Source organism: Pseudorca crassidens, chromosome 9, assembly GCF_039906515.1.
Source record: "Pseudorca crassidens isolate mPseCra1 chromosome 9, mPseCra1.hap1, whole genome shotgun sequence".
NCBI lineage: Eukaryota > Metazoa > Chordata > Mammalia > Artiodactyla > Delphinidae > Pseudorca > Pseudorca crassidens.
This window is the reverse complement of record NC_090304.1, coordinates 44,551,546-44,578,731: the sequence shown is the minus strand read 5'-3', so window position 1 is coordinate 44,578,731 and position 27,186 is coordinate 44,551,546. Positions and strand designations below refer to the sequence as shown.

At 45.6% G+C, this 27,186-nt stretch overlaps 1 protein-coding gene and 1 pseudogene across 4 annotated transcripts in view; one reads left to right on the top strand and one right to left on the bottom strand.

The window, feature by feature from the left end:
• The window catches only part of GALNT18 (polypeptide N-acetylgalactosaminyltransferase 18), a 362,747-nt gene that overhangs the window by 12,904 nt on the left and 322,657 nt on the right, over positions 1 to 27,186 (bottom strand). The window contains exons 10-11 of one of the 4 annotated variants that reach the window (XM_067749892.1): positions 25,586 to 25,750; positions 15,345 to 15,748 (exon numbers count right to left, since the gene is read on the bottom strand). The exons of 1 other annotated variant lie outside the window; for it this stretch is intronic. In XM_067749892.1, the coding sequence (XP_067605993.1) occupies positions 15,698 to 15,748; positions 25,586 to 25,750 (216 nt within the window). In that variant the 3' untranslated portion in view covers positions 15,345 to 15,697. 2 more of the 4 variants (XM_067749891.1, XM_067749893.1) reach the window with 2 other exon arrangements.
• LOC137230470 (muskelin pseudogene) lies at positions 14,502 to 15,691 on the top strand (annotated as a pseudogene).

Here is a 27,186-nt window from a genome sequence, read left to right as displayed (position 1 = left end):
TCACAAATCAAGCCTTGGTAAATTTAAGAAAATTGAAATTGTATCAAGTATCTTTTCCAACCACAACGCTATGAGACTCGATATCAATTACAGGAAAAGATCTGTAAAAAATACAAACACATGGAAGCTAGACAATACACTACTTAATAACGAAGTGACCACTGAAGAAATCAAAGAGGAAATCAAAAAATACCTAGAAACAAATGACAATGGAGACACGACGACTCAAAATCTATGGGATGCAGCAAAAGCAGTTCTAAGAGGGAAGTTTATAGCAATACAATCCTACCTTAAGAAACAGGAAACATCTCGAATAAACAACCTAACGTTGCACCTAAAGCAATTAGAGAAAGAAGAACAAAAAAACCCCAAAGTTAGCAGAAGGAAAGAAATCATAAAAATCAGATCAGAAATAAATGAAAAAGAAATGAAGGAAACGATAGCAAAGATCAATAAAACTAAAAGCTGGTTCTTTGAAAGGATAAACAAAATTCATAAACCATTAGCCAGACTCATCAAGAAAAAAAGGGAGAAGACTCAAATCAATAGAATTAGAAATGAAAAAGGAGAAGTAACAACTGACACTGCAGAAATACAAAAGATCATGAGAGATTACTACAAGCAACTCTATGCCAATAAAATGGACAATCTGGAAGAAATGGACAAATTCTTAGGAATGCACAACCTGCCAAGACTGAATCAGGAAGAAATAGAAAATATGAACAGACCAATCACAAGCACTGAAATTGAAACTGTGATTAAAAATCTTCCAACAAGCAAAAGCCCAGGACCAGATGGCTTCACAGGCGAATTCTATCAAACATTTAGAGAAGAGCTATCACCTATCCTTCTCAGACTCTTCCAAAATATAGCAGAGGGAGGAACACTCCCCAACTCATTCTACGAGGCCACCATCACCCTGATACCAAAACCAGACAAGGATGTCACAAAGAAAGAAAACTACAGGCCAATATCACTGATGAACATAGATGCAAAAATCCTCAACAAAATACTAGCAAACAGAATCCAACAGCACATTAAAAGGGTCATACACCATGATCAAGTGGGGTTTATTCCAGGAATGCAAGGATTCTTCAATATACGCAAATCAATCAACGTCATACACCATATTAACAAATTGAAGGAGAAAAACCATATGATCATCTCAATAGATGCAGAAAAAGCTTTTGACAAAATCCAACACCCATTTATGATAAAAATCCTGTAGAAAGTAGGCATAGAGGGAACTTTGCTCAACATAATAAAGGCCATATATGACAAACCCACAGCCAACATCATCCTCAATGGTGAAAAACTGAAAGCATTTCCACTAAGATCAGGAACAAGACAAAGTTGCCCACTCTCACCACTCTTATTCAACATAGTTTTGGAAGTTTTAGCCACAGCAATCAGAGAAGAAAAGGAAATAAAAGGAATCCAAATCGGAAAAGAAGAAGTAAAGCTGTCACTGTTTGCAGATGACATGATACTATACATAGAGTATCCTAAAGATGCTACCAGAAAACTACTAGAGCTAATCAATGAATTTGGTAAAGTAGCAGGATACAAAATTAATGCACAGAAATCTCTGGCATTCCTATATACTAATGATGAAAAATCTGAAAGTGAAATGAAGAAAACACTCCCATTTACCATTGCAACAAAAAGAATAAAATATCTAGGAATAAACCTACCTAAGGAGACAAAAGACCTGTATGCAGAAAATTAAAAGACACTGATGAAAGAAATTAAAGATGATACAAATAGATGGAGAGATATACCATGTTCTTGGATTGGAAGAATCAACATTGTGAAAATTACTCTACTACACAAAGCAATCTACAGATTCAATGCAATCCCCATCAAACTACCACTGGCATTTTTCACAGAACTAGAACAAAAAATTTCACAATTTATGGAAACACAAAAGACCCCGAATAGCTGAAGCAATCTTGAGAATGAAAAACGGAGCTGGAGGAATCAGGCTCCCTGACTTCAGACTATACTACAAAGCTACAGTAATCAAGACAATATGGAGGACTTCCGGGAGGATGGCGGAGGAGTGGGACGCGGAGATCACCTTCCTCCCCACAGATGCACCGGAGGTGCATCTACGCGTGGAACAACTCCTGCGGAGCACCTGCTGAGCGCTGGCAGAGGACCTCGGACCTCCCAAAGGGCAGGGAACCCCCCACGTACCTGGTTAGGGCAAAAGAAAACACTAAACAGAGACAGAGGGATAGGGACGGGTCCTGCGCCAGCGGGGGGGAGCTGTGAGGGGGGAGAGGTGTCCACGCACTGGGGGCCCCTTCGTGGGCGGAGACTTCGGGTGGCGGAATGGGGGAGCTTGGGAGCCGCGGAGGGGAGCGCGGCGGCAGGGGTGCGGAAGGCAGGGCGGAGAGATTACAGCGCAGAGGATCGGGCCGACCGGCGCTCACCAGCCGAGGGGCTTGTCTGCTCGCCCGCCGGGGCAGGCGGGGCTGGGAGCTGAGGCTCCGGCTTCTGTCGGAGCGCCGGGAGAGGACTGGGGTTGGCGGCATGAACACAGCCTGCGAGTCGTTGGTGCACCGTAGCTGGCCGGAAGGGAGTCCGGGGAAAGGTCTGGACCTGCCGAGTAGGCAGGAGACTTTTTCTTCCCTCTTTGTTTCCTGGTGCACGAGGGGAGGGGATTGGGAACTCTGCTTGGGAGGGCTCCGGAGACGGGCATGAGCCGCGGCTGGGAGTGCGGAGCCCAGAGACAGACATGGGACGCTAGGGCTGCTGCTGCCACCACCAGGAGGCCTGTGTGCAAACACAGGTCGCTATCCACGCCCCCTTGCGGGGAGCCTGTGCAGCCCGCCACTGCCAGGGTCCCGGGATCCAGGGACAGCTCCCCCGGGGGAGCGCACGGCGCGTCTCAGGCTAGCAACGTCACGTCGGCCTCTGCCGCCGCAGGCCTGCCCCACGCTCCGTGGCCCTCCCTGCCCCCCGGCCTGAGTGAGCCAGAGCCTCCGAATCAGCGGCTCCTTTGGCCCCGTCCTGTCTGAGCAAAGAACAGACGCCCTCCGGCAACCTGCGCGCACAGGCAGGGCCAAATCCAAAGCTGAGCCCCTGGGAGCTGTGAGAACAAAGAAGAGAAAGGGAAATCTCTCCCAGCAGCCTCAGAAGCAGCGGATTAAAGCTCCACAATCAACTTGATGTACCCTGCATCTGTGGAGTACCTGAATAGACAACGAATCATCCCAAATTAAGGAGCCCTGTGGATGAAAGGCTCTTGGTGCTGCAGCCAGGAGTCAGTGCTGTGCCTCTGAGGTGGGAGAGCCAACTTCAGGACACTGGTCCACAAGAGGCCTCCCAGCTGCACATAATATCAAACGGCGAAAATCTCCCAGAGATCTCCATCTCAACGCCAGCACCCAGCTTCACTCAATGACCAGCAAGCTACAGTGCTGGACATCCTATGCCAAACAACTAGCAAGACAGGAACACAACCCCACCCATTAGCAGAGAGGCTGCCCAAAATCATAATAAGTCTACAGACACCCCAAAACACACAGCAGACGTGGACCTGCCCACCAGAAAGACAAGATCCAGCCTCATCCACCACAACACAGGCACTAGTCCCCTCCACCAGGAAGCCTACACAACCCACTGAACCAACCTTAGCCACTGGGGACAGACACTAAAAACAACAGGAACTACGAACCTTCAGCCTGCAAAAAGGAGACCCCAAACACAGTAAGATAAGCAAAATGAAAAGACAGAAAAACACACAGCAGATGAAGGAGCAAGATAAAAACCCACCAGACCTAACAAATGAAGAGGAAATAGGCAGTCTACCTGAAAAAGAATTCAGAATAATGATAGTAAAGATGATCCAAAATCTTGGAAATAGAATAGACAAAATGCAAGCATCAGTTAACAAGGACCTAGATGAACTAAAGATGAAACAAACAATGATGAACAACACAATAAATGAAATGAAAAATACTCTAGATGGGATCAATAGCAGAATAACTGAGGCAGAAGAACGGATAAGTGACCTGGAAGATAAAATAGTGGAAATAACGACTGCAGAGCAGAATAAAGAAAAAAGAATGAAAAGAACTGAGGACAGTCTTAGAGACCTCTGGGACAACATTAAACGCACCAACATTCGAATTATAGGGGTTCCAGAAGAAGAAGAAAAAAAGAAAGGGACTGAGAAAATATTTAAAGAGATTTATAGTTGAAAACTTCCCTAATATGGGAAAGGAAATAGTTAATCAAGTCCAGGAAGCACAGAGAGTCCCATACAGGATAAATCCAAGGAGAAATACACCAAGACACATATTAATCAAACTGTCAAAAATTAAATACAAAGAAAACATATTAAAAGCAGCAAGGGAAAAATAACACACAAGGGAATCCCCATAAGGTTAACAGCTGATCTTTCAGCAGAAACTCTGCAAGCCAGAAGGGAGTGGCAGGACATATTGAAAGTGTTGAAGGAGAAAAACCTGCAACCAAGATTACTCTACCCACCAAGGATCTCATTCAGATTTGATGGAGAAATTAAAACCTTTACAGACAAGCAAAAGCTGAGAGAGTTCAGCACCACCAAACCAGCTCTACAACAACTGCTAAAGGAACTTCTCTAGGCAAGAAACACAAGAGAAGGAAAAGACCTACAATAACGAACCCAAAACAATTAAGAAAATGGGAATGGGAACACACATATCAATAATTACCTTAAATGTAAATGGACTAAATGCTCCCACCAAAAGACACAGATTGGCTGAATGGATACAAAAACAAGACGCATATATTTGCTGTCTACAAGAGACCCACTTCAGACCTAGAGACACATACAGACTGAAAGTAAGGGGATGGAAAAAGGTATTTCATGCAAATGGAAACCAAAAGAAAGCTGGAGTAGCAATTCTCATATCAGCCAAAATAGACTTTAAAACAAAGACTATTAGAAGAGACAGAGAAGGACACTACATAATGATCAAGGGATCGATCCAAGAAGAAGATATAACAATTGTAAATATTTATGCACCCAACATAGGAGCACCTCAATACATAAGGCAAATACTGACAGCCATAAAAGGGGAAATCGACAGTAACACATTCATAGTAGGGGACTTTAACACCCACTTTCACCAATGGACAGATCATCCAAAATGAAAATAAATAAGGAAACACAAGCTTTAAATGATACATTAAACGAGATGGAGTTAATTGATATTTATAGGACATTCCATCCAAAAACAACAGAATACACATTTTTCTCAAGTGCTCATGGAACATTCTCCAGGATAGATCATATCTTGGGTCACAAATCAAGCCTTGGTAAATTTAAGAAAATTGAAATTGTATCAAGTATCTTTTCCAACCACAACGCTATGAGACTCGATATCAATTACAGGAAAAGATCTGTAAAAAATACAAACACATGGAAGCTAGACAATACACTACTTAATAACGAAGTGACCACTGAAGAAATCAAAGAGGAAATCAAAAAATACCTAGAAACAAATGACAATGGAGACACGACGACTCAAAATCTATGGGATGCAGCAAAAGCAGTTCTAAGAGGGAAGTTTATAGCAATACAATCCTACCTTAAGAAACAGGAAACATCTCGAATAAACAACCTAACGTTGCACCTAAAGCAATTAGAGAAAGAAGAACAAAAAAACCCCAAAGTTAGCAGAAGGAAAGAAATCATAAAAATCAGATCAGAAATAAATGAAAAAGAAATGAAGGAAACGATAGCAAAGATCAATAAAACTAAAAGCTGGTTCTTTGAAAGGATAAACAAAATTCATAAACCATTAGCCAGACTCATCAAGAAAAAAAGGGAGAAGACTCAAATCAATAGAATTAGAAATGAAAAAGGAGAAGTAACAACTGACACTGCAGAAATACAAAAGATCATGAGAGATTACTACAAGCAACTCTATGCCAATAAAATGGACAATCTGGAAGAAATGGACAAATTCTTAGGAATGCACAACCTGCCAAGACTGAATCAGGAAGAAATAGAAAATATGAACAGACCAATCACAAGCACTGAAATTGAAACTGTGATTAAAAATCTTCCAACAAGCAAAAGCCCAGGACCAGATGGCTTCACAGGCGAATTCTATCAAACATTTAGAGAAGAGCTATCACCTATCCTTCTCAGACTCTTCCAAAATATAGCAGAGGGAGGAACACTCCCCAACTCATTCTACGAGGCCACCATCACCCTGATACCAAAACCAGACAAGGATGTCACAAAGAAAGAAAACTACAGGCCAATATCACTGATGAACATAGATGCAAAAATCCTCAACAAAATACTAGCAAACAGAATCCAACAGCACATTAAAAGGGTCATACACCATGATCAAGTGGGGTTTATTCCAGGAATGCAAGGATTCTTCAATATACGCAAATCAATCAACGTCATACACCATATTAACAAATTGAAGGAGAAAAACCATATGATCATCTCAATAGATGCAGAGAAAGCTTTTGACAAAATTCAACACCCATTTATGATAAAAACCCTGCAGAAAATAGGCACAGAGGGAACTTTGCTCAACATAATAAAGGCCATATATGACAAACCCACAGCCAACATCGTCCTCAATGGTGAAAAACTGAAAGCATTTCCACTAAGATCAGGAACAAGACAAGGTTGCCCACTCTCACCACTCTTATTCAACATAGTTTTGGAAGCTTTAGCCACAGCAATCAGAGAAGAAAAGGAAATAAAAGGAATCCAAATCGGAAAAGAAGTAAAGCTGTCACTGTTTGCAGATGACATGATCCTATACATAGAGAACCCTAAAGATGCTACCAGAAAACTACTAGAGCTAATCAATGAATTTGGTAAAGTGGCAGCATACAAAATTAATGCACAGAAATCTCTGGCATTCCTATATACTAATGATGAAAAATCTGAAAGTGAAATGAAGAAAACACTCCCATTTACCATTGCAACAAAAAGAATAAAATATCTAGGAATAAACCTACCTAAGGAGACAAAAGACCTGTATGCAGAAAATTATAAGACACTGATGAAAGAAATTAAAGATGATACAAATAGATGGAGAGATATACCATGTTCTTGGATTGGAAGAATCAACATTGTGAAAATGACTCTACTACCCAAAGCAATCTATAGATTCAATGCAATCCCTATCAAACTACCACGGACATTTTTCACAGAACTAGAACAAAAAATTTTGCCATTTGTATGGAAACACAAAAGACCCCGAATAGCCAAAGCAATCTTGAGAACGAAAGAAGGAACTGGAGGAATCAGGCTTCCTGACTTCAGACTATACTACAAAGCTACAGTTATGAAGACAGTATGGTACTGGCACAAAAACAGAAAGATAGATCAATGGAACAGGATAGAAAGCCCAGAGATAAACCCATGCACATATGGACACCTTATCTTTGATAAAGGTGGCAGGAATGTACAGTGGAGAAAGGACAGCCTCTTCAATAAGTGGTGCTGGGAAAACTGGACAGCTACATGTAAAAGTATGAGATTAGATCACTCCCTAACACCATACACAAAAATAAGCTCAAAATGGATTAAAGACCTAAATGTAAGGCCAGAAACTATCAAACTGTTAGAGGAAAACATAGGCAGAACACTCTATGACATAAATCACAGCAAGATCCTTTCTGACCCACCTCCTAGAGTAATGGAAATAAAAACAAAAATAAACAAATGGGACCTAATGAAACTTCAAAGCTTTTGCACAGCAAAGGAAACCATAAATAAGACAAAAAGACAATCCTCAGAATTGGAGAAAATATTTGCAAATGAAGCAACCGACAAAGGATCAATCTCCAAAATTTACAAGCAGCTCATGCAGCTCAATAACAAGAAAACAAACAACCCAATCCAAAAATGGGCAGAAGACCTAAATAGACATTTCTCCAAAGAAGATATACAGACTGCCAACAAACACATGAAAGAATGCTCAACATCATTAATCATTAGAGAAATGCAAATCAAAACTACGAGATATCATCTCACACCAGTCAGAATGGCCATCATCAAAAAATCTAGAAACAATAAATGCTGGAGAGGGTGTGGAGAAAAGGGAACACCCTTGCACTGCTGGTGGGAATGTGAATTAGTTCAGCCACTATGGAGAACAGTATGGAGGTTCCTTAAAAAACTACAAATAGAACTACCATATGACCCAGCAATCCCACTACTGGGCATATACCCTAAGAAAACCATAATTCAAAAAGAGTCATGTACCAAAATGTTCATTGCAGCTCTATTTACAATAGCCCGGAGATGGAAACAACCTAAGTGCCCATCATCGGATGAATGGATAAAGAAGATGTGGCACATATATACAATGGAATATTACTCAGCCATAAAAAGAAACGAAATTGAGCTATTTGTAATGAGGTGGATAGACCTAGAGTCTGTCATACAGAGTGAAGTAAGTCAGAAAGAAAAAGACAAATACCGTATGCTAACACATATATATGGAATTTAAGGAAAAAAAAATGTCATGAAGAACCTAGGGGTAAGGCAGGAATAAAGACGCAGACCTCCTAGAGAACGGACTTGAGGATATGGGGAGGGGAAAGGGTGAGCTGTGACAGGGCGAGAGAGAGTCATGGACATATACACACTAACAAACGTAGTAAGGTAGATAGCTAGTGGGAAGCAGCCGCATGGCACAGGGATAGTGGCTCGGTGCTTTGTGACAGCCTGGAGGGGTGGGATAGGGAGGGTGGGAGGGAGGGAGACGCAAGAGGGAAGACATATGGGAACATATGTATATGTATAACTGATTCACTTTGTTATAAAGCAGAAACTAACACACCACTGTAAAGCAATTGTACCCCAATAAAGATGTTAAAAAAAAAAAGACACTGATGAAAGAAATTAAAGACGATACAAATAGATGGAGAGATATACCATGTTCTTGGATTGGAAGAATCAACATTGTGAAAATGACTCTACTACACAAAGCAATCTACAGATTCAATGCAATCCCTATCAAACTACCACTGGCATTTTTCACAGAACTAGAACAAAAAATTTCACAATTTGTATGGAAACACAAAAGACCCCGAATAGCCAAAGCAATCTTGAGAACGAAAAACGGAGCTGGAGGAATCAGGCTTCCTGACTTCAGACTATACTACAAAGCTACAGTAATGAAGACAGTATGGTACTGGCACAAAAACAGAAAGATAGATCAATGGAACAGGATAGAAAGCCCAGAGATAAACCCACGCACATATGGTCACCTTATCTTTGACAAAGGAGGCAGGAATGTACAGTGGAGAAAGGACAGCCTCTTCAATAAGTGGTGCTGGGAAAACTGGACAGCTACATGTAAAAGTATGAGATTAGATCACTCCCTAACACCATACACAAAAATAAGCTCAAAATGGATTAAAGACCTAAATGTAAGGTCAGAAACTATCAAACTCTTAGAGGAAAACATAGGCAGGACACTCTGTGACATAAATCACAGCAAGGTCCTTTTTGACCCACCTCCTAGAGGAATGGAAATAAAAACAAAAGTAAACAAATGGGACCTAATGAAACTTAAAAGCTTTTTCACAGCAAAGGAAACCATAAAGAAGACCAAAAGACAACCCTCAGAATGGGAGAAAATATTTGCAAATGAAGCAACTGACAAAGGATTAATCTCCGAAATTTATAAGCAGCTCATGCAGCTTAGTAACAAAAAAACAAACAACCCAATCCAAAAATGGGCAGAAGACCTAAATAGACATTTCTCCAAAGAAGATATGCAGAGTGCCAACAAACACATGAAAGAATGCTCAACATCACTAATCATTAGAGAAATGCAAATCAAAACTACAATGAGATATCATCTCACACCAGTCAGAATGGCCATCATCAAAAAATCTAGAAACAATAAATGCTGGAGAGGGTGTGGAGAAAAGGGAACCCTCTTACACTGTTGGTGGGAATGTAAATTGATACAGCCACTGTGGAGAACAGTATGGAGGTTCCTTAAAAAACTACAAATAGAACTACCATATGACCCAGCAATCCCACTACTGGGCATATACCCTGAGAAAACCATAATTCAAAAAGAGTCATGTACCAAAATGTTCATTGCAGCTCTATTTCCAATAGCCCAGAGATGGAAACAACCTAAGTGTCCATCATCGGATGAACGGATAAAGAAGATGTGGCACATATACACAATGGAATATTACTCAGCCATAAAAAGAAACGAAATTGAGCTATTTGTAACGAGGTGGATAGGCCTAGAGTCTGTCATACAGAGTGAAGTAAGTCAGAAAGAGAGAGACAAATACCGTATGCTAACACATATATATGGAATTTAAGAAAAAAAATGTCATGAAAAACCTAGGGGTGAAACAGGAATAAAGACACAGACTTACTAGAGGATGGACTTGAGGCTATGGGGAGGGGGAAGGGTAAACGGTGACGAAGCGAGAAAGAGGCATGGACATATACACACTACCAAACGTAAGGTAGATAGCTAGTGGGAAGCAGCTGCGTAGCACAGGGAGATCAGCTCGGTGCTTTGTGACCGCCTGGAGGGGTGGGATAGGGAGGATGGGAGGGAGGGAGACGCAAGCGGGAAGAGATATGGGAACATATGTATATCTATAACTGATTCATTTTGTTGTGAAGCTGAAACTAACATACCATTGTAAAGCAATTATACTCCAATAAAGATGTTAAAATGAAAAAAAAAAAAAGACAATATGGTACTGGCACAAAAACAGAAAGATAGATCAATGGAACAGGATAGAAAGCCCAGAGATAAACCCAAGCACATATGGTCACCTTATCTTTGATAAAGGAGGCAGGAATGTACAGTGGAGAAAGAACAGCCTATTCAATAAGTGGTGCTGGGAAAACTGGACAGCTACATGTAAAAGTATGAGATTAGATCACTCCCTAACACCATACACAAAAATAAGCTCAAAATGGATTAAAGACCTAAGTGTAAGGCCAGAAGGTATCAAACTCTTAGAGGAAAACTTAGGCAAGACACTCTATGACATAAATCACAGCAAGGTCCTTTTTGACCCACCTCCTAGAGGAATGGAAATAAAAAGAAAAATAAACAAATGGGACCTAATGAAACTTCAAAGCTTTTTCACAGCAAAGGAAACCATAAAGAAGACCAAAAGACAACCCTCAGAATGGGAGAAAATATTTGCAAATGAAGCAACTGACAAAGGATTAATCTCCGAAATTTATAAGCAGCTCATGCAGCTTAGTAACAAAAAAACAAACAACCCAATCCAAAAATGGGCAGAAGACCTAAATAGACATTTCTCCAAAGAAGATATGCAGAGTGCCAACAAACACATGAAAGAATGCTCAACATCACTAATCATTAGAGAAATGCAAATCAAAACTACAATGAGATATCATCTCACACCAGTCAGAATGGCCATCATCAAAAAATCTAGAAACAATAAATGCTGGAGAGGGTGTGGAGAAAAGGGAACCCTCTTACACTGTTGGTGGGAATGTAAATTGATACAACCACTGTGGAGAACAGTATGGAGGTTCCTTAAAAAACTACAAATAGAACTACCATATGACCCAGCAATCCCACTACTGGGCATATACCCTGAGAAAACCATAATTCAAAAAGAGTCATGTACCAAAATGTTCATTGCAGCTCTATTTCCAATAGCCCAGAGATGGAAACAAACTAAGTGTCCATCATCAGATGAATGGATAAAGAAGATGTGGCACATATACACAATGGAATATTACTCAGCCATAAAAAGAAACGAAATTGAGCTATTTGTAATGAGGTGGATAGACCTAGAGTCTGTCATACAGAGTGAAGTAAGTCAGAAAGAAGAAGACAAATACCGTATGCTAACACATATATATGGAATTTAAGAAAAAAAAATGTCATGAAGAACCTAGGGGTAAAACAGGAATAAAGACACAGACATACTAGAGAATGGACTTGAGGATATGGGGAGGGGGAAGGGTAAGCTGGGAGAAAGCGAGAGAGAGTCATGGACATATATACACTACCAAAAGTAAGGTAGATAGCTAGTGGGAAGCAGCCGCGTAGCACAGGGAGATCAGCTCGGCGCTTTGTGTCCACCTAGAGGGGTGGGATAGGGAGGGTGGGAGGGAGGGAGACGCAAGCGGGAAGAGATATGGGAACATATGTATATGTATAACTGATTCACTTTGTTATAAAGCAGAAACTAACACACCGTTGTAAAGCAATTATACCCCAATAAAGATGTAAAAAAAATAAATAATAAAACAGAAAATAAAAATATGGCACTTTCCAGGCCCTACCCTGGCCCAGCTGTGCCCTCAGCACCCTAGAGACAGGAAGCACAGGGACCCTGAGGCAGAAACAGGCTGTGTGGCCTCCGGGAAGGCGCTGGAGCATGCGGAGTGAGGCCAAGAGCAGGGCTGTGAAGGAGACACAACCTCAGTGAGGGCATCTGGGCCTGTAGGGAGGGTGGAGAATGAGGTCAAGAAGCACCCTCCCCAAAGGCTCTGAGAGGAGAATCTTCTAGAGTAGAGTAGTAAGGCCACCTTGGAGGCCTGGTGTACGTCTTGGGACGTATGTGGGATACGGAGAGAGGAGCCATCCCACCTTTTGCTGCTGGAGCCACTGGCCAGTCTCCCTCCCGTCTTCCTTCCTGGACCTCAGCCTCTCTCACTGAGCAAACTGTGGGCTCTCGCCCCCTCTCTGGCCAAATGCCATTCACCAAAATTGCAAAGGAGCCTTCCTGTTCTCGATTCAGTCCCTTCCTGGTGAGCTCAGCGCCTTTGGGAGCAGCCTGGTGGTATTACCATCCTTACCTCTACCTGCGGGCTCTGGCCCTGAAGTAAAAGTAGTTACAGTCAAGGCTTATTTACCATGTCCCCAGCCCTGTGTCAGATGCTTCACACAGTCAATCTCAAGTGTTCTTCACAATAACCCTGAGCGGTGGAGATGATAATTATCCCCATTTTGTAGAACTGGAGACTGAGGCTCAGAGAGGTGGGGGTCACATGGTCAGTCAGTGGTAGAGCCAGGCTGAGAACCTGGGTCTGCCCCCTTTGCTGTTCCTCACTAGGATGAGTGGCCACACCCTCCCCTCCATTTATCCCACCCCACACCTGCCTCAAGGTAGTGGACTAGACCGAGAGCTGCTGGTGTCCCACTGCCTGGGGTGGAAGGTCATCTGAAGAGCTTCAAGGGCTCTGGGGAGTCAGGTTGGTCTAGTTCTTTTGAGAGCTCTCTGCAAAGACATGATTTATCCATCTATCCATCCATCCATCCAATATTTAATGAGTGCCTACCACATGCCAGGAGCAGTTCCCACCCACTGAGATACATCAGTGACTAAACAGGAGAAGATCTTTGTCTTTGTGGAGACTATATTCCAGGAGGGGGAGCAAATGGTAAATTCTATAGTGTGTTAGAGGTGCTAAGATTGTGCACAAAAATGTAGAGCAGTGCTGTGGACAATGTTTCGCTTAAAATTCATATGTTGAAGCCCTGATCACCAGTGTGATGAGAGGTGGGGCCTTTGGGAGGTAATTAGGTCATAGGGGTGGAGCCCTCATGATGGAATTAGTACCCTTACAAGAAGAGTCACAGGAGGGATGACCTCTTTCCCTCTGCCTCGTGAGGACACAGTGAGAAGCTGTGAGACGCCCGATCTGCTGGCACCATGATCTTGTACTTTCCAGCCTCCAGGACCGTGGGAGATAAATGTCTTGTTCAAGCTTCCCAGTCTCTGGTCCTTTCTTGTTATAGTAGCATGGATGGACTAAGACCGGGAGGTTGTGAGGGTACCGGAGTGGTGCTGAGAGCAGGAGGCTGTTGCGGTGATCCCCCCTGAGAAGATGAGAGCTGGGCAAGGACATGAACGAGGAGGAGCCCAGGTGTATCTGGGGGAGTCTTGTGCCCCAGAGTGCAGTTCCTGCACCATCAGAGGCCTGGTGTGTGCAGGGAACAGCACGGGGCGGGGGTGGGAGATGAGGCCCAAGAGGGGAGGGAGGGGCATCTTGTGCGAACGGACTTCGGCTGTTCACCTGGTGACAGAACGGGCCACTGCAGGGTCGGACTGACATGCTAACCGGGTCCCCCTGGCTGCTGTGTGGGACGCAGAGCCTGGGAGGAAGGAAGGAAGCGGGGCCACCTGTTAGCAGGCTCTGGTCCTCACACAAGTGGGCGGGGGCTGGATGCAGGGCCCCTGGCTGGCCCCGCCCTCGGTGGAAGGCACAGTGGCTAGGTTTATTAGTCCAAGTCGTCTAAATGATTCGTGTAATACTTAAAACTATAGGATTTGGAAACACAATACTTTTAATTAAAGAATTTAAATAAGGGCAATTAAACCTGGCAGGAGGGATGCCACAGCACACAGAGAGCTTAACTGGAATGGAAACCAAGTTAAGTATGGAAACAGCATCAAAAAAAAAAAAAAAAGAAAATGTGCGGCGGTCGCTACGGTGCTGACAAGATGGCGGCTGGCGGGGCCCGAGTGCCGGCTTCTGCCCTGCGCGCTACACAAGTGGAGCTCCTTCTCCTCCACCTACCTTCCTGAAACTTTCATGGGAGTACTTATGTGAAGGCATTGTTCAGAAGGAAGATACTTGGGTGTAATGAACATTTTAGTGGATAAGCCAAATGACCAGCCTTCACGGTGGTCTACAGAGAGCAGCTACCCTCCCCAGTACTTGATTCTGAAGCTTGAAAGGCCTGCTATAGTCCAGAATATCACATTTGGAAAATACGAGAAAACTCACGTCTGCAGTTTGAAGAAATTTAAAGTCTTTGGTGGAATGAATGAAGAAAACATGACAAAGCTATTGTCCAGTGGCTTAAAGAATGATTATAACAAAGAAACATTTACCTTGAAGCATAAAATTGATGAACAGACGTTTCCTTGTCGATTCATTAAAATAGTTCCACTCTTATCATGGGGCCCCAGCTTTAACTTTAGCATCTGGTATGCTGAATTTAGTGGCATTGATGATCCCGATGTAGTACAACCCTGTCTCAACTGGTACAGTAAGTAGTGCCGTGAACAGGAAGCTATTCGCCTTTGCCTAAAACACTTCAGACAACATAACTATACAGAGGCCTTTGAATCACTGCAAAAGAAAACCAAGATTGCCCTGGAACATCCCATGTTAACAGATCTGCACGATAAATTGGTACTGAAGGGTGATTTTGATGCTTGTGAAGAATTGATTGAAAAAGCTGTAAATGATGGCTTGTTCAATCAGTATATCAGTCAACAGGAATATAAGCCACGATGGAGTCAAATCATTCCCAAAAGTACCAAAGGTGATGGAGAAGATAACCGACCAGTAATGAGAGGAGGCCGTCAGATGGCTATTGATGTTCAAACAGAGACTGTTTATTTGTTTGGTGGCTGGGATGGAACACAAGATCTTGCCGACTTCTGGGCATACAGTGTGAAAGAGAACCAATGGACATGTATCTCTAGAGACACTGAGAAAGAGAATGGTCCTAGTGCTAGATCGTGTCATAAAATGTGCATTGACATTCAATGAAGGCAAGTCTACACACCAGGGCATTATTCGGATTCCTCTGTGAAGAACAGCAAATCTCTGAAAAGTGATTTCTATCGTTATGACATTGACACAAACACATGGATGTTACTCAGGGAGGATACTGCTGATGGAGGACCGAAACTGGTGTTTGATCATCAGTTCCAATGACAGGATTCACACAGAGAGCAACCATTGATCCAGAACTGGATGAAATACATGTCTTATCTGGACTCAGCAAAGACAAGGAAAAGAGGGAAGAGAATGTCAGAAATTCATTCTGGATTTATGACATTGTAAGGAATAGTTGGTCTTGCGTCTCTAAGAATGATCAAGCTGCAAAGGATACTCCAAGTAAAAGTCTTCAGGAGGAAGAACCATGTCCAAGATCTGCCCATCAGCTTGTATACGATGAGCTACACAAGGTTCATTATTTATTTGGTGGGAATCCAGGAAAATCTTGGTCCCCAAAGATGAGATTAGATGACTTCTTGTCACTGAAATTGTGTAGGCCTTCAAAAGATTACTTACTGAGCATTGCAAGTACCTCATAAGAAAACACGGGTTTGAAGAGAAGGCCCAAATGGATCCCCTTAGTGCTCTGAAATATCTACAAAATGATCTTTATATAAATGTGGATCATTCAGACCCAGAAGAGACAAAAGAGTTTCAGCTCCTAGCTTCAGCTCTGTTTAAATCTGGTTCAGATTTCACAGCTCTAGGCTTTTCCAATGTGGATCACACCTGTGCTCAAAGAACTCAGCTGTTTGACACCTTAGTAAATTTCTTTCCTGACAGCATGACTCCTCCTAAAGGCAACCTGGTGGACCTCATCACACTGTGACTGACGAGTACCTGGACAGAAATGGAGCACAGGAGTCTGCTTTCAGTATTCTGGATTTCAACTCTATTGACTGACCATTAGGCTGCAGTGACTGAGGACTGCACCAGAATTTTGAAGGGATCTTTGCTGTCACAAATTTTAACCCTCTTCCTTCACACCTGACCTCAACCCCATAGTCCTGATCCCATTCTGAAATTAGGCTAATAAAGTGAAATCGGTATACTTTCCATTAAAAAAAAAAAGGAAAGCTGAATGTATGAAATTAAGAAGGCTAATAATAATTCCGAGAGCTCGGTTCCCAGCCCCCAGCCTAGGTCCTTCTCCTTCCGAGCCTCTCTGGAGACTAGAAACGGCATCAGAGGTGGGATGAGCGGAAGCAGCGAACACGGGACTCTGCTCCCAGCCTTGTCTCTGGCGGCTCTCCCCGGCCGTGACCCTGGTAAGGGCCTGAGCCACCATGGGCTTCAGTCTTCTCATTTGCAAAAGGCACCGGAGCACTGTGGGGCACTCAGACACAGAGCGCTGACTATATGCCTGGCGGGCATGTGGAGCCGTGGTCCATGAGCGCCTTGGGCTGAGGCACCCCAGGTTACACAGCCATGCACCTCCTCTCTTCCTGTTTCCCCAAGGCGTGTCTGTAGCAGCTAGAGGTGGGACCTCAAGCACCAGACCAACCTTCCCGGTTCCTCCTGGGGATGTGGGTTGGGTAAATGGATTAGACAGTCCCTGGAGGGCTTGTGATACCACAGATCACTGGGGCCCACCTTCTGACCCTACGGGTCTGCGATGGGGCCCAAGATGTGCCTTTTTAAGCTCCCGAGTGTCTCAGCTGCTGGTGGTACTGGTCCAGGGATCACAGTCGGGGGACCACAAGCAAACCGTCACCCTCTCTGGGGAAAGGATGAGGCCTGGCTTGTCACTCGCACTCACCACCTTGAGGTAGAGGATATGAAGCAGCTGGGCTGAGCTCATGTTTGCAGTCACGGTGTTTATGAGGAGGCTGTGTGTGGACTGAATAAGACTCTGCTTATTTCAGAGCTCCCGTTCCACTTTCCGTTCTAATTAATTTTCTACGGGCAAGTAGCCCAGTGGGTCTGTGGCTTTAAGCACAGTGGGCTCGGGAGTTCCCAGGTTAAGTAGTTAATGATTAGTAATCAAATAATTCAAAGCATGGGTGGAATGTTAGTGCTAGTTAAAGAAACCCCGAGATTAAGTCTTTTTGTAGAGGAAAGTGGTCTTTCTGTATTATGAATATTCAACACTCTGTCTATTCAAAAAGTGCTTTGGTGTTTTTCTTAAAGGAGACGCACCTGTGCCAGAGTGAGAGTCTGCCTGGGATTTGCTGTGACGGCCGTTGGACTGAAAATGGGGTAATGGCAATGTCAAGTGCAAAAGGAAAGGTGAAGGGGGGTATAGAGACAGCAGGATGGCTGGAGGGAGTTTGCTGAGGAAGCAGGAATCCAGCCAGTTCACACACACCTACAAGGTTTGGCAAGGAGACCGCAGCCCCAAATTCCCACTGCAGCAATCCATGGGCTTTGTAGAGGCAAGACAAAGGCTCCACAGCATGGTGGTTTAAAGTGTGGGCCCTAGAGGCAGAAGCCTGATTTGACCTTGGACAAATTACATAATCTCTCTGTGCCTCAGTTTCCTCAACTGTAGAATGGGGATGGTAAAGTACCTGACAGGAAGGTCATGAGGATTAAGTAATATTTAGACAGCAGTTACAGTAGTATGTGGCGCACAGTAAGCACTATATAAAAGTTTGATAAATAAATTTAAAAATCTCACCCAGGCTCTGCTGGTGGCGCAGTGGTTGAGAGTCCGCCTGCCGATGCAGGGGACACGGTTTCGTGCCCCGCCGGTCCGGGAAGATCCCACATGCTGCGGAGCGACTGGGCCCGTGAGCCATGGCCGCTGAGCCTGCGCATCCGGAGCCTGTGCTCCGCAACGGGATTGGCCACAACAGTGAGAGGCCCGCATACCGCAAAAAAAAAAAAAAAAAAAAAAAAAAAATCTCACCCAGGTTTGAGTAGTGAGGCACTGAGCTGTCACACCTGGTCCTGGCTCCTTGGTCTAAAGTGCTGACTGCCGTAAACTAAAAATAACTAAGAAAATATCCAGGGCCTAAACAAGGCTTTGTCAGTCCTTCAAAACTGGATGATCCCACACTTGCCCCTTCATGTGACATGGAAATGAAAAGCTGCTTTATTCCAGAGCCATAAGGAAACACCCGATTACAGCCTTTTCTTCTCAGCACAAAAGGTTCTCGAAGTTGGACTTCCTGCCAGAGCCTGGGGGGTGGAGCAGGAGAAAGTCAAGGACTCCTCCTCCTTGCGTGCTGGGAAATTCTTTGGCAGAATCAGTGGTGCTCCCTGGGAAATGCTCGCTGCAAATAAGTTCTTCTTTGAGTGGGTTACTCATCTTGCATCAAATTATCAAATTAGATCCCACAAGTAAGAGCCAGTGGTCCCTGGCCAGGCAGGCTCAGCTCTGCCCTCAGCTCTCTTCCAGGCAGTCTCCTCATGCTCTTGAAAATCTCTTCTCTCCTGGCCTTAATGGTCCCCTCTGCTGTTATCCTTGATGTTCTCCATTTGGAAAATGCATTAACGCTGAACTGAGAATGAGGCAAGCATGGGGGTGGGATGGCAGGACCGTCCACCAGCGGGAACACTGCCCTGGGTGCCCTTGGACTCCCGAATGGGCCTTGCCAGTGTTTCCACCAAAGAACCCAGTGGCCAACGGGAGTGAGAGCACATGCCAGAGTCTGAGGCAGCGTGAAATACGGCCAGAACACCTCAACATTTCATCAAAGCCCCCTGTTTTAACAAATATTCATAGAAATTGCTACTCCCCTTCATACAGTATGCATAATTGTTTTAGTAAAAATCATTTCCACCTTCCTCCCCCAAATCTGAAGCTATAGGAAGAGTAAACTGGAGTACCCCTCTCCACGCACGTCTGTGTATTGCGGCAGGGATGCACTACCACCTAAAAGTGTTCTTATAGGGATTTTCTAACTAAGCGAGGCCCTTTGACTATTACGTTCAAATGTCCTTGAAATACTCTAGTACAATTAGTTTTTTATCAGCATGCATGCATGCAAGGAAGAGTTATCAAGGGTAGGGTTTGTTCATCTTTGGGTCTCCCACAAACTTAGCTTGAGACCTGGCACACAGGGTATTTGTGTTAATATTTGTGAATTTTTAGAAAGGACTCCTTAATTTAATTGACAGCACCCTGTGTGCCTCTTCTGTTTCAGGCTTTCTGTTAGGTGCTGGAGACACTGAACGTGTAAGACAGCCCTGCCCTCCCATCTGTTGGTTGATGGGAGAAAGAGTCATGGAGAAAATAACAGATAAACAATTCCATGAAGTGGGATAACGATGACCCTTATACCAGGAGTGCAGCTCATTTTCAAGTTCATGGTGCTTTTTAGTAAGGCAGGCCCCGTCTGGGCTTCTAGGTGGAATAAGCCCTTTTCAGGGCATGCTAACTTCAGGAGCTTAGAATTACAGAATTTCAGGGCTGGTAAGCCCTTAAAACCATCCGGTCTAACTCCACTTAGAGCTGTAGCATGTTTGATGGCCTGCTGAGTGGTCGTCTGAGCCCACCTCTTCCTTGAATGGCCAATCTCATGCCCGGGCATCTCTGACTATGAGAAAGCTGCTCTGTAAATTGTCCTTGAATCTCCCTCCAGCTGGTCCTCCCTCAGAGCTACATAGGACAATCCTGCTCTCTTTTGCCTAGAGAAGCCTTTCAGATATTTGAGGGCAGAGATCAGGCACTCCTGAGCTCTTTCTGGCTTCAACCATGCACACAAATAGATGGACTTTAAGGAAGTTGGACCTTAAAGAACACACATCGTAACAGCCTTCCTAGGGCGTGAGTCCCTTCAATAACATCTTGAAGAGAGGCCTCGGCATTTGCTTAACCATTCAAAGTAATGGTGATAGGGGGATGGTGGGGAGGGTGGGCATCTCATTACCCCTGAGAGGTAGTCTGTTGCTTCACATGACAGATGTCCTGCCACAAAGTTCTCCTGTGTAGTGACCTGATATCTGCTGCTTCCCTCTCCTTCTACTGGTCCAGGGGTCACTGACTAGATGCCTCTTTCACTAACACTGCATCACCTAATCCCAGAATCCCCCAGATCTCAGTAGGTGGGGTACTCTGGGAAGATTAAAGTTTTATACTTAACACATATGAATTTATAATCCCAGTACACAGTCAGTTTAGGAAATTCTCTAATCCGGGAGGAGTCACAACTACCACTTCTAATGTTAATGAAGTCTCATCATGTGTTGATGTGGGAGATGTTGGCTGTTTAGAGACGGGTATCCACTGACTTCTTCAAACCCAGAGCCTGGGGTGGCCCTGGATTCATAATCTCCCCTCACAACCACCTCCATTTAATCCATCACTACTTCCAATAGACCGCTGAACTGTCTCTCCAAGTCCTCCCCAACAGCTGCCTGGCCCCACGTCTCCATGGCAACCAAGTCTACCCCTTTTCTCACAGGGAAGATGGTACAGCCCACTACTTTCTTCTCTGTCTTCCAATACACCTTGCAGTCTGCTGCTAGAGGGATTCAGACCCCATCACGGTAACCCACAGTTTAAGAACCTCCCCTAGTCCCTCCCTTTGCTTTTAAGGTGAAGTCCGAACTTCTCAGCATGATTTTCGGTGACCATTATCTGCCCGAAACTGACGCTTACGTCTGATCTCTCTCACGTCCCATTGAAAATTCTAAATTCCATCCACACCAACACTGAATACGCTCTGCTTCTTCTTGCCTTTGCCCATGCTGAGCCTCTAACATAGGATGTTCTCCCTTTCTATGCCTGGGAACTATCCTACGATTTTCAAGATCCAGATCAAACATGCCTTGAACGTGAAGCCATCCCTGAGTTGTGCAGACAGAGCCCATCACCCTGGGCTACTGGAATACCGTACCCGCCTCATTTCAGCTCTCATCATCCAGTTTTGCTATGTGTTTATACACCCATGAGCTCCTCCAGGGGCAGAGGCCGTGTCTGATTCATATCTGCATCCCTCCTGCCCAACCACCATGCTCAATAAATGCTTGATGAATGACGGAAGGAAAGAATGTTCATCATTGGAAAACTGCTCATCAGAGCCCTGTACATCAGCGTTGCTGAGAGATGTTTTCATCAAATGTGGTTTCTCAGTGTCAGTATCTGACGCTGTCCTGATTCATCCTGAAGCAGGGAAAATTCAGAAGAGCTTCCAGGGGTTAGAAGAAAGGCATTTTATTTGTTAAACAGAAAATCAGGCTATGAGATGGAACACCAAGATATGCAAATGTCTATCTTCTTTGTAGGAGAACCTGGGAGAATCACACTAGATTATTTTGAAATTAATTCAGCCTGAATGGAGTTTAAATGTAGCCCTCAGGAGAGTAAATAATGCAAAATGTGAAAGTGAAAAGGAGATTTGAAATGCACCAGTAAAATCTTTCAGCCCAACTTCTCCACCAGAACATTTTAGTTGGTAGGATCCCCCTGTAATTTGCAAAGATTAAACCTGTTGCAAGAAAATTAGCCCAGGCAATGACTTTAATCATTTAAGAGGCTCCCAGCTTCCTCTGGCCTCATCAACAGTAGCTCCTCACCAGTGAGGGCTTGGGGACAGATTCCAGGATGCTTGATAAACACTGATCATTTTGCATTAAACAAAAATTTCACATACATTAATTTTTAAATATCAAGTGGGAGCAGCTGCTCTGGGCTTGCAAATTAGGGATTTAAAAATATTATTTCCAAACAGTTCCCCTTGGTAGAAGGATCAGAGAGGTGACTGCCAGAGTGCCCTGGGAGTTTTAATTAGATGTACGTATAAGTAGCTGAAAACTGCCCAGACCTCAGGGCTGCACATGCCAATGTGGCCTGCTTGGTTGGTCACTGTGTCCCTTCAAGCAGGAATCTGTCCGGCTGCCTGTTCAAGGCCATGCACTGAGATGAGTGAAGGAAGGAGCTGGATTTTGGAGGAATGTTCCTTTCTCTGCCCCAGTTGGGAACGGGCAGATGAGATGAGAGCCGGTTGGGGGCACCAAGGCCTCTGGATCTGGGCATGTGTGGGAAGGCCATCTGTCTACGAGGGCTGGAAAGGAGTCGGATGTGCCTGTATGCGGGGCTGGGATGTCAAAGCAGCCTGGGTTTGGATTCAAACTGCATGAAGCTGGGCACGGAGAGGCTGAGACCCCACAGACAGACCGAGCTCTCTTCCCCTGGTGAGGGGCAACCTCGGACCCTGCCCTGAGAGGAGATCTTGGAGTCCAGAAGACCCCAGGGTCATGGAGGAGAAGGAGGAGGGAACAGCTCAACTTTCAAACTGCATCTGAGCCTCCCCGTAACTCTTCTACCTGCCCCTCCCCGCTTCTAGAATCTCTCTTCCCCATTCAGCTCCACAATCCCGGCCACTGGGGGCTGCCAAAACCCAGACCTAAACGCCCCAGTCCCCCGCACACAGCCTCACCTCCCACAGGACCAGGTCCAGGTCCAGCTGCCCCTGCAGGCGCATCTCTGGCTGCGCCCCATGGGGTCCATGAGGATCCAGCCACACCCGACCCTCCGCAGCTCCCCGCACGTGGCCTGGGTTTCATGTCCGCAGCTCGCGCCCGTGCCGTTGCCTCTCCCTGTAATGCCCCTCACTACTTCTATATGGAGCAAACTCCTATGCCTTCTTCGAGGGCCAAGCTATGTACTCTCTGTTCTGGAAAGCCACCAGCCCTGCCCCAACCTGCCACCCCCATCTTCCTGCACGGTGTCAGTCGGCTCCCAGGAGGAAGCTGAACTCAGGGCAGCAGGAGGTAGGACTGACGGCAGCAGAGAGCAGCCTGACGTGAGCCCCTCCAGATGGTACGGTCCCCGTCTCACCCAGCCAAGTCAGCCCACTCACCTCCGCGGGCCGAGGTACCCATTCCTCTCTCTGCTGCCTCCAGCCTGTGAGCCTGTTTTGCATCTAATCCGAGCCAGGAGGCAGCAGCCACTTTACCACCCAGCCCATGGCCAGCCTTCCTCCCTGACCACACACCTCCAGGGCTCCCTCTGCCTCGTAATTTAAAGGAGGACAGAGGGGAAATGTAGCCCTGTCCTGTGTCACTCTGGGCCAGAAGCCTGGCTGGGGAAAGTGACAAAGGCTTCTGCTGGGCACGGTCAGAACAGGTCACAGCTGGGGCATCTGGGCTCCACCAGGAGAGAGGGAGGTGGTAGAAAGAAGTTCTCTATATTCTAAGCCTCGGCCCTGCCCCTGACCTTCTTCCAGGGGCCACTTCCAACATCCTCCCACGATTAGAAGTAAAACAGAGAATCTGAAGTAGTTCAGGAATAATAATAATAAGCAGTGGGTATGTTATTTAACATCTTCGTGCCGCAGTTTCCTCATCTATGAACTCGGGCTAATGGTCCACATCTAATCACACACAGGTGTTGTGAGGATTAAGTGAGCTGGTGTATGCCAGGCGCCTAGGAAGGGCAGCACACGTTAAGCACTGTATGAACCTTAGCTAATTCTTCTTACGGGACAGACCTTTACAGTTTACGACACGTGTCACAGGTCATAGGGACAGAAAGGGGCAGGGCAGGAGTCCCCGGGCACCGTTCTCTTTCATCGAACCCCACGCAGTCCGCAGGCCCAGCCTGGGCTCAGAGCTGCCACGTGCACCCTCTACCCACCCTCAGATGTGCTGTCATTGGTTCCCTGTGCTGCTTCCCAGCATCTGCTTTCCTGGGGTCCCAAAGTCCCAGTCTGGGCTCTCGCTCCTGCTTTCCAACGAGCCCCTAAATCTATGACGTGTGTTGAACTTGCTGCTCGGGGTTGACCCTCACCATCCATTTAGGACCCAACCGAGGGTCTCTCTCAGCCCTCAGGTTCCGCAGCCCCAGACCACAGGTCAAAGGGGCCCCGTGCCCATAGAGCTTGACGTAGCTGGGACCTCCCCTCACGGGCCCACCACTACAGGGGCGGGTAACTGGACATGAGGATTGGAATCAAGGTCAGGCCAACCGCACACCTCCATCCTGTGCCTGTCAGCCTCCTCTCAGGGCGGAAGCAGCTTGCTGGGAGGCTTGAGTCAGGGTCCCTGCCTCTTCGTCCCATGAATATAGACATTCTGCTCCCGACTTCCCCAGAAGCATCCACCATGTGCAGCCCCCAGCAGTCCTGATGCCCTAAAACCCTCACTTCCTGTTCTGAGTGCTTTCCCTGCACTACCCGGGAGGTGGGCGTCCCTATCTGCGGGCAGAAACTGATCCTTATTTAGCAGATTCCTTAGGGGCTAGAGGCCTCTGGGCCAAGGCACTGGTTTTCTTCAAAGCTGGGTCACTGCGGGCCATCTCCAGCTGGCGTCTTGATCCCAGGGCATCATTATTATTTTTTTTTAATTTATTTATTTTTTTGGGCGGTACGTGGGCCTCTCACTGTTGTGGTCTCTCCTGTTGTGGAGCACAGGCTCTGGACACGCAGGCTCAGCGGCCATGGCTCACGGGCCCAGCCACTCCGCGTCATGTGGGATCCTCCCAGACCGGGGCACGAACCCGCGTCCCCTGCATCGGCAGGCAGACTCTCAACCACTGCGCCACCAGGGAAGCCCCAGGGGCATCATTTTATAACTAGGCCAATGCAGAGCAGGAAGATAAATATCGTCCTCAGAATTGATGGAAACTTAATAAAGGAATGTTTCATGGTCACCAGTGTGTGGACTGCCCTTCACAAAATGGCTCCCAGACACTGCCCTTTGAGAAAACCTCATTCCCTACAGAATGAGAAGGAAGGCAGAGCGGCTCACAGACCAGAGATGACCCAGCACTGTCTATACCTGAGAGACTGGGGCTGTGCTTGTGAGAAGGGGCTTGTCAGAAGAAATGTGAGGTTTAAAGTCAGAGATCTGAGTTTAAAATCCCAGCCCTGCCCCTCACTGTGTGACTTCAGGCAGAGGACTCCCACCTCTGAGGCTGTTTCCTTATATCTAAAAGTTAAATAAAATGCCACTAAAACAACAACAACAATAATAATAACCTCCCTCAGAGCCAGTATCAATGAGTCAATGAGCTAATGTATACCAAACACCTGGCACGTAGTAGGTGCTCACTAAACCCCGAGAATTGGTACCTCTCCTCCTCCATCCCTCCTATTCCTCCCTGCCCCGGCCCCTTCCCCTGTTTCTCTACGCTGCTGCTTCTCCGGGTGGGGCTGCTACCTGAGAGAACTGCCAGTGGAGCTTCATCCTCTTGGCTTTGGCATAGCTGCATTCGATGAGCCGCGGCCGGCTGTTGACGTCCACCAGGCACCGGTTGTCGTCGTCGTCCACCGTGGGGCTCAGGATGCCCACGTGGATCTGCTGACTGCTCGTGTAGTACACGTTCTGGGGGCAGGGGGAGAACGAGGTCAAACGCTAACGACCAGAGAGATGGGGAGGGTTTGTAGGACATCTCCCCAGGCAGCTGGCAAAGAGACCACAATTCAGTGGCCTTCAAATGATTTTCCATTGCAACGGACAAGAAGAGACCCTTTTACATTATGAGTCGATACAGTGTCTGGTCCGCACGTACAACTGAAACAAAATGTTCAAGAAATCAAACTTAGCCTTACTATATGCAGCGTACTCAATTTTCTATGCTATTCTTTCATTGAAAACCATTGGCCATAACCTTTTAACTTGATTTCACCACCCACAGTTTAAAAAAACACTGCCTGAATCCATTATTTGCAGGCTTGCCGACTTCCCCCCTCCTTAAGTATTTTGTATAAGATGCTGTGCTTGGCTGGTAGCTAAAGAGCAAAGGACATGGGCCGCACCTTAGGGAGCTCAGAGTCTTGCGTCATGGTGGATATGTAATAGGTAATTTCCATCTGTCCTAAGACTGTATAGAGCAGGAGTTGGCACACTTCTTCTTAAAGGGCCAGGTGGCAAATATTTGGGGTTTTGCAGTGTGTTCGATGATTCCCTAGGACTCAGGAGACCCAGCGTTTGGTTGCACCATAGCTGTGATTTATTACAGGAAAGGGTACAAATCAAATCAGCAAAGGGAAAAGGCACGTGGGGCAAAGTCTGGAGGAAACCAGGCACAGGCTTCCAAGGGTCCTCTCCCAGCAGTCGCAGAGAATGGCCCTTCACAAGCAGGAAGGTGTTGAGCTAATGCCTGTGAAGGGTTATCTACCAGGGAAGCTCTCAGAGGCTCAGCACCCAGGCTTTTACATACTGAAACCCCAGACTTCCAGAAGGAAGGCAGGTGTCCAGCATAAACCGTATTATTTGTATAATCAGTGTGGGCACAGTGAGCCACTCTTACCATCTGTGGGAATGGTGGGAACCTTCCTGCAATCCAAGTTCCAAGACGCCAGCCAGGGGCCAACCACGCCTTTCAAAGGAGAGAAGTCAGGCTGCTGTTTTAACCTTTTTTTTTTTTTGCACCAAGGGCCAGACAGTCTGGACAATTAACTCTGCAGTTGTAGTGCAAACACAGCCATAGACAATACAAATGAATGACTTTGTTTACAAAGATCAGGGCTGGCTCTGGTCTAGAGGAAAGTCATGTGACCCTCGGCCTTCAAAGTTTTCAGTCACTTCCCCCAACCTCAGGCAGTGGTTCCCAACAAGGGCTCTGAGTGGGCAGTCACAGGGTCTGTGAGCTCTTGTCCTCTATTACTAAAGACATTAACAGCCCCACCTATGATGAGGTTGCATGGGGAAACCAAGATACCACACTTCTCTGCTTTAGATTAGAATTCAGGGTAGGCCTTCTTGTGGTCTTGATCTATACAAAAATTCTCACTGGTAAATATTTTTGATTAATTTCA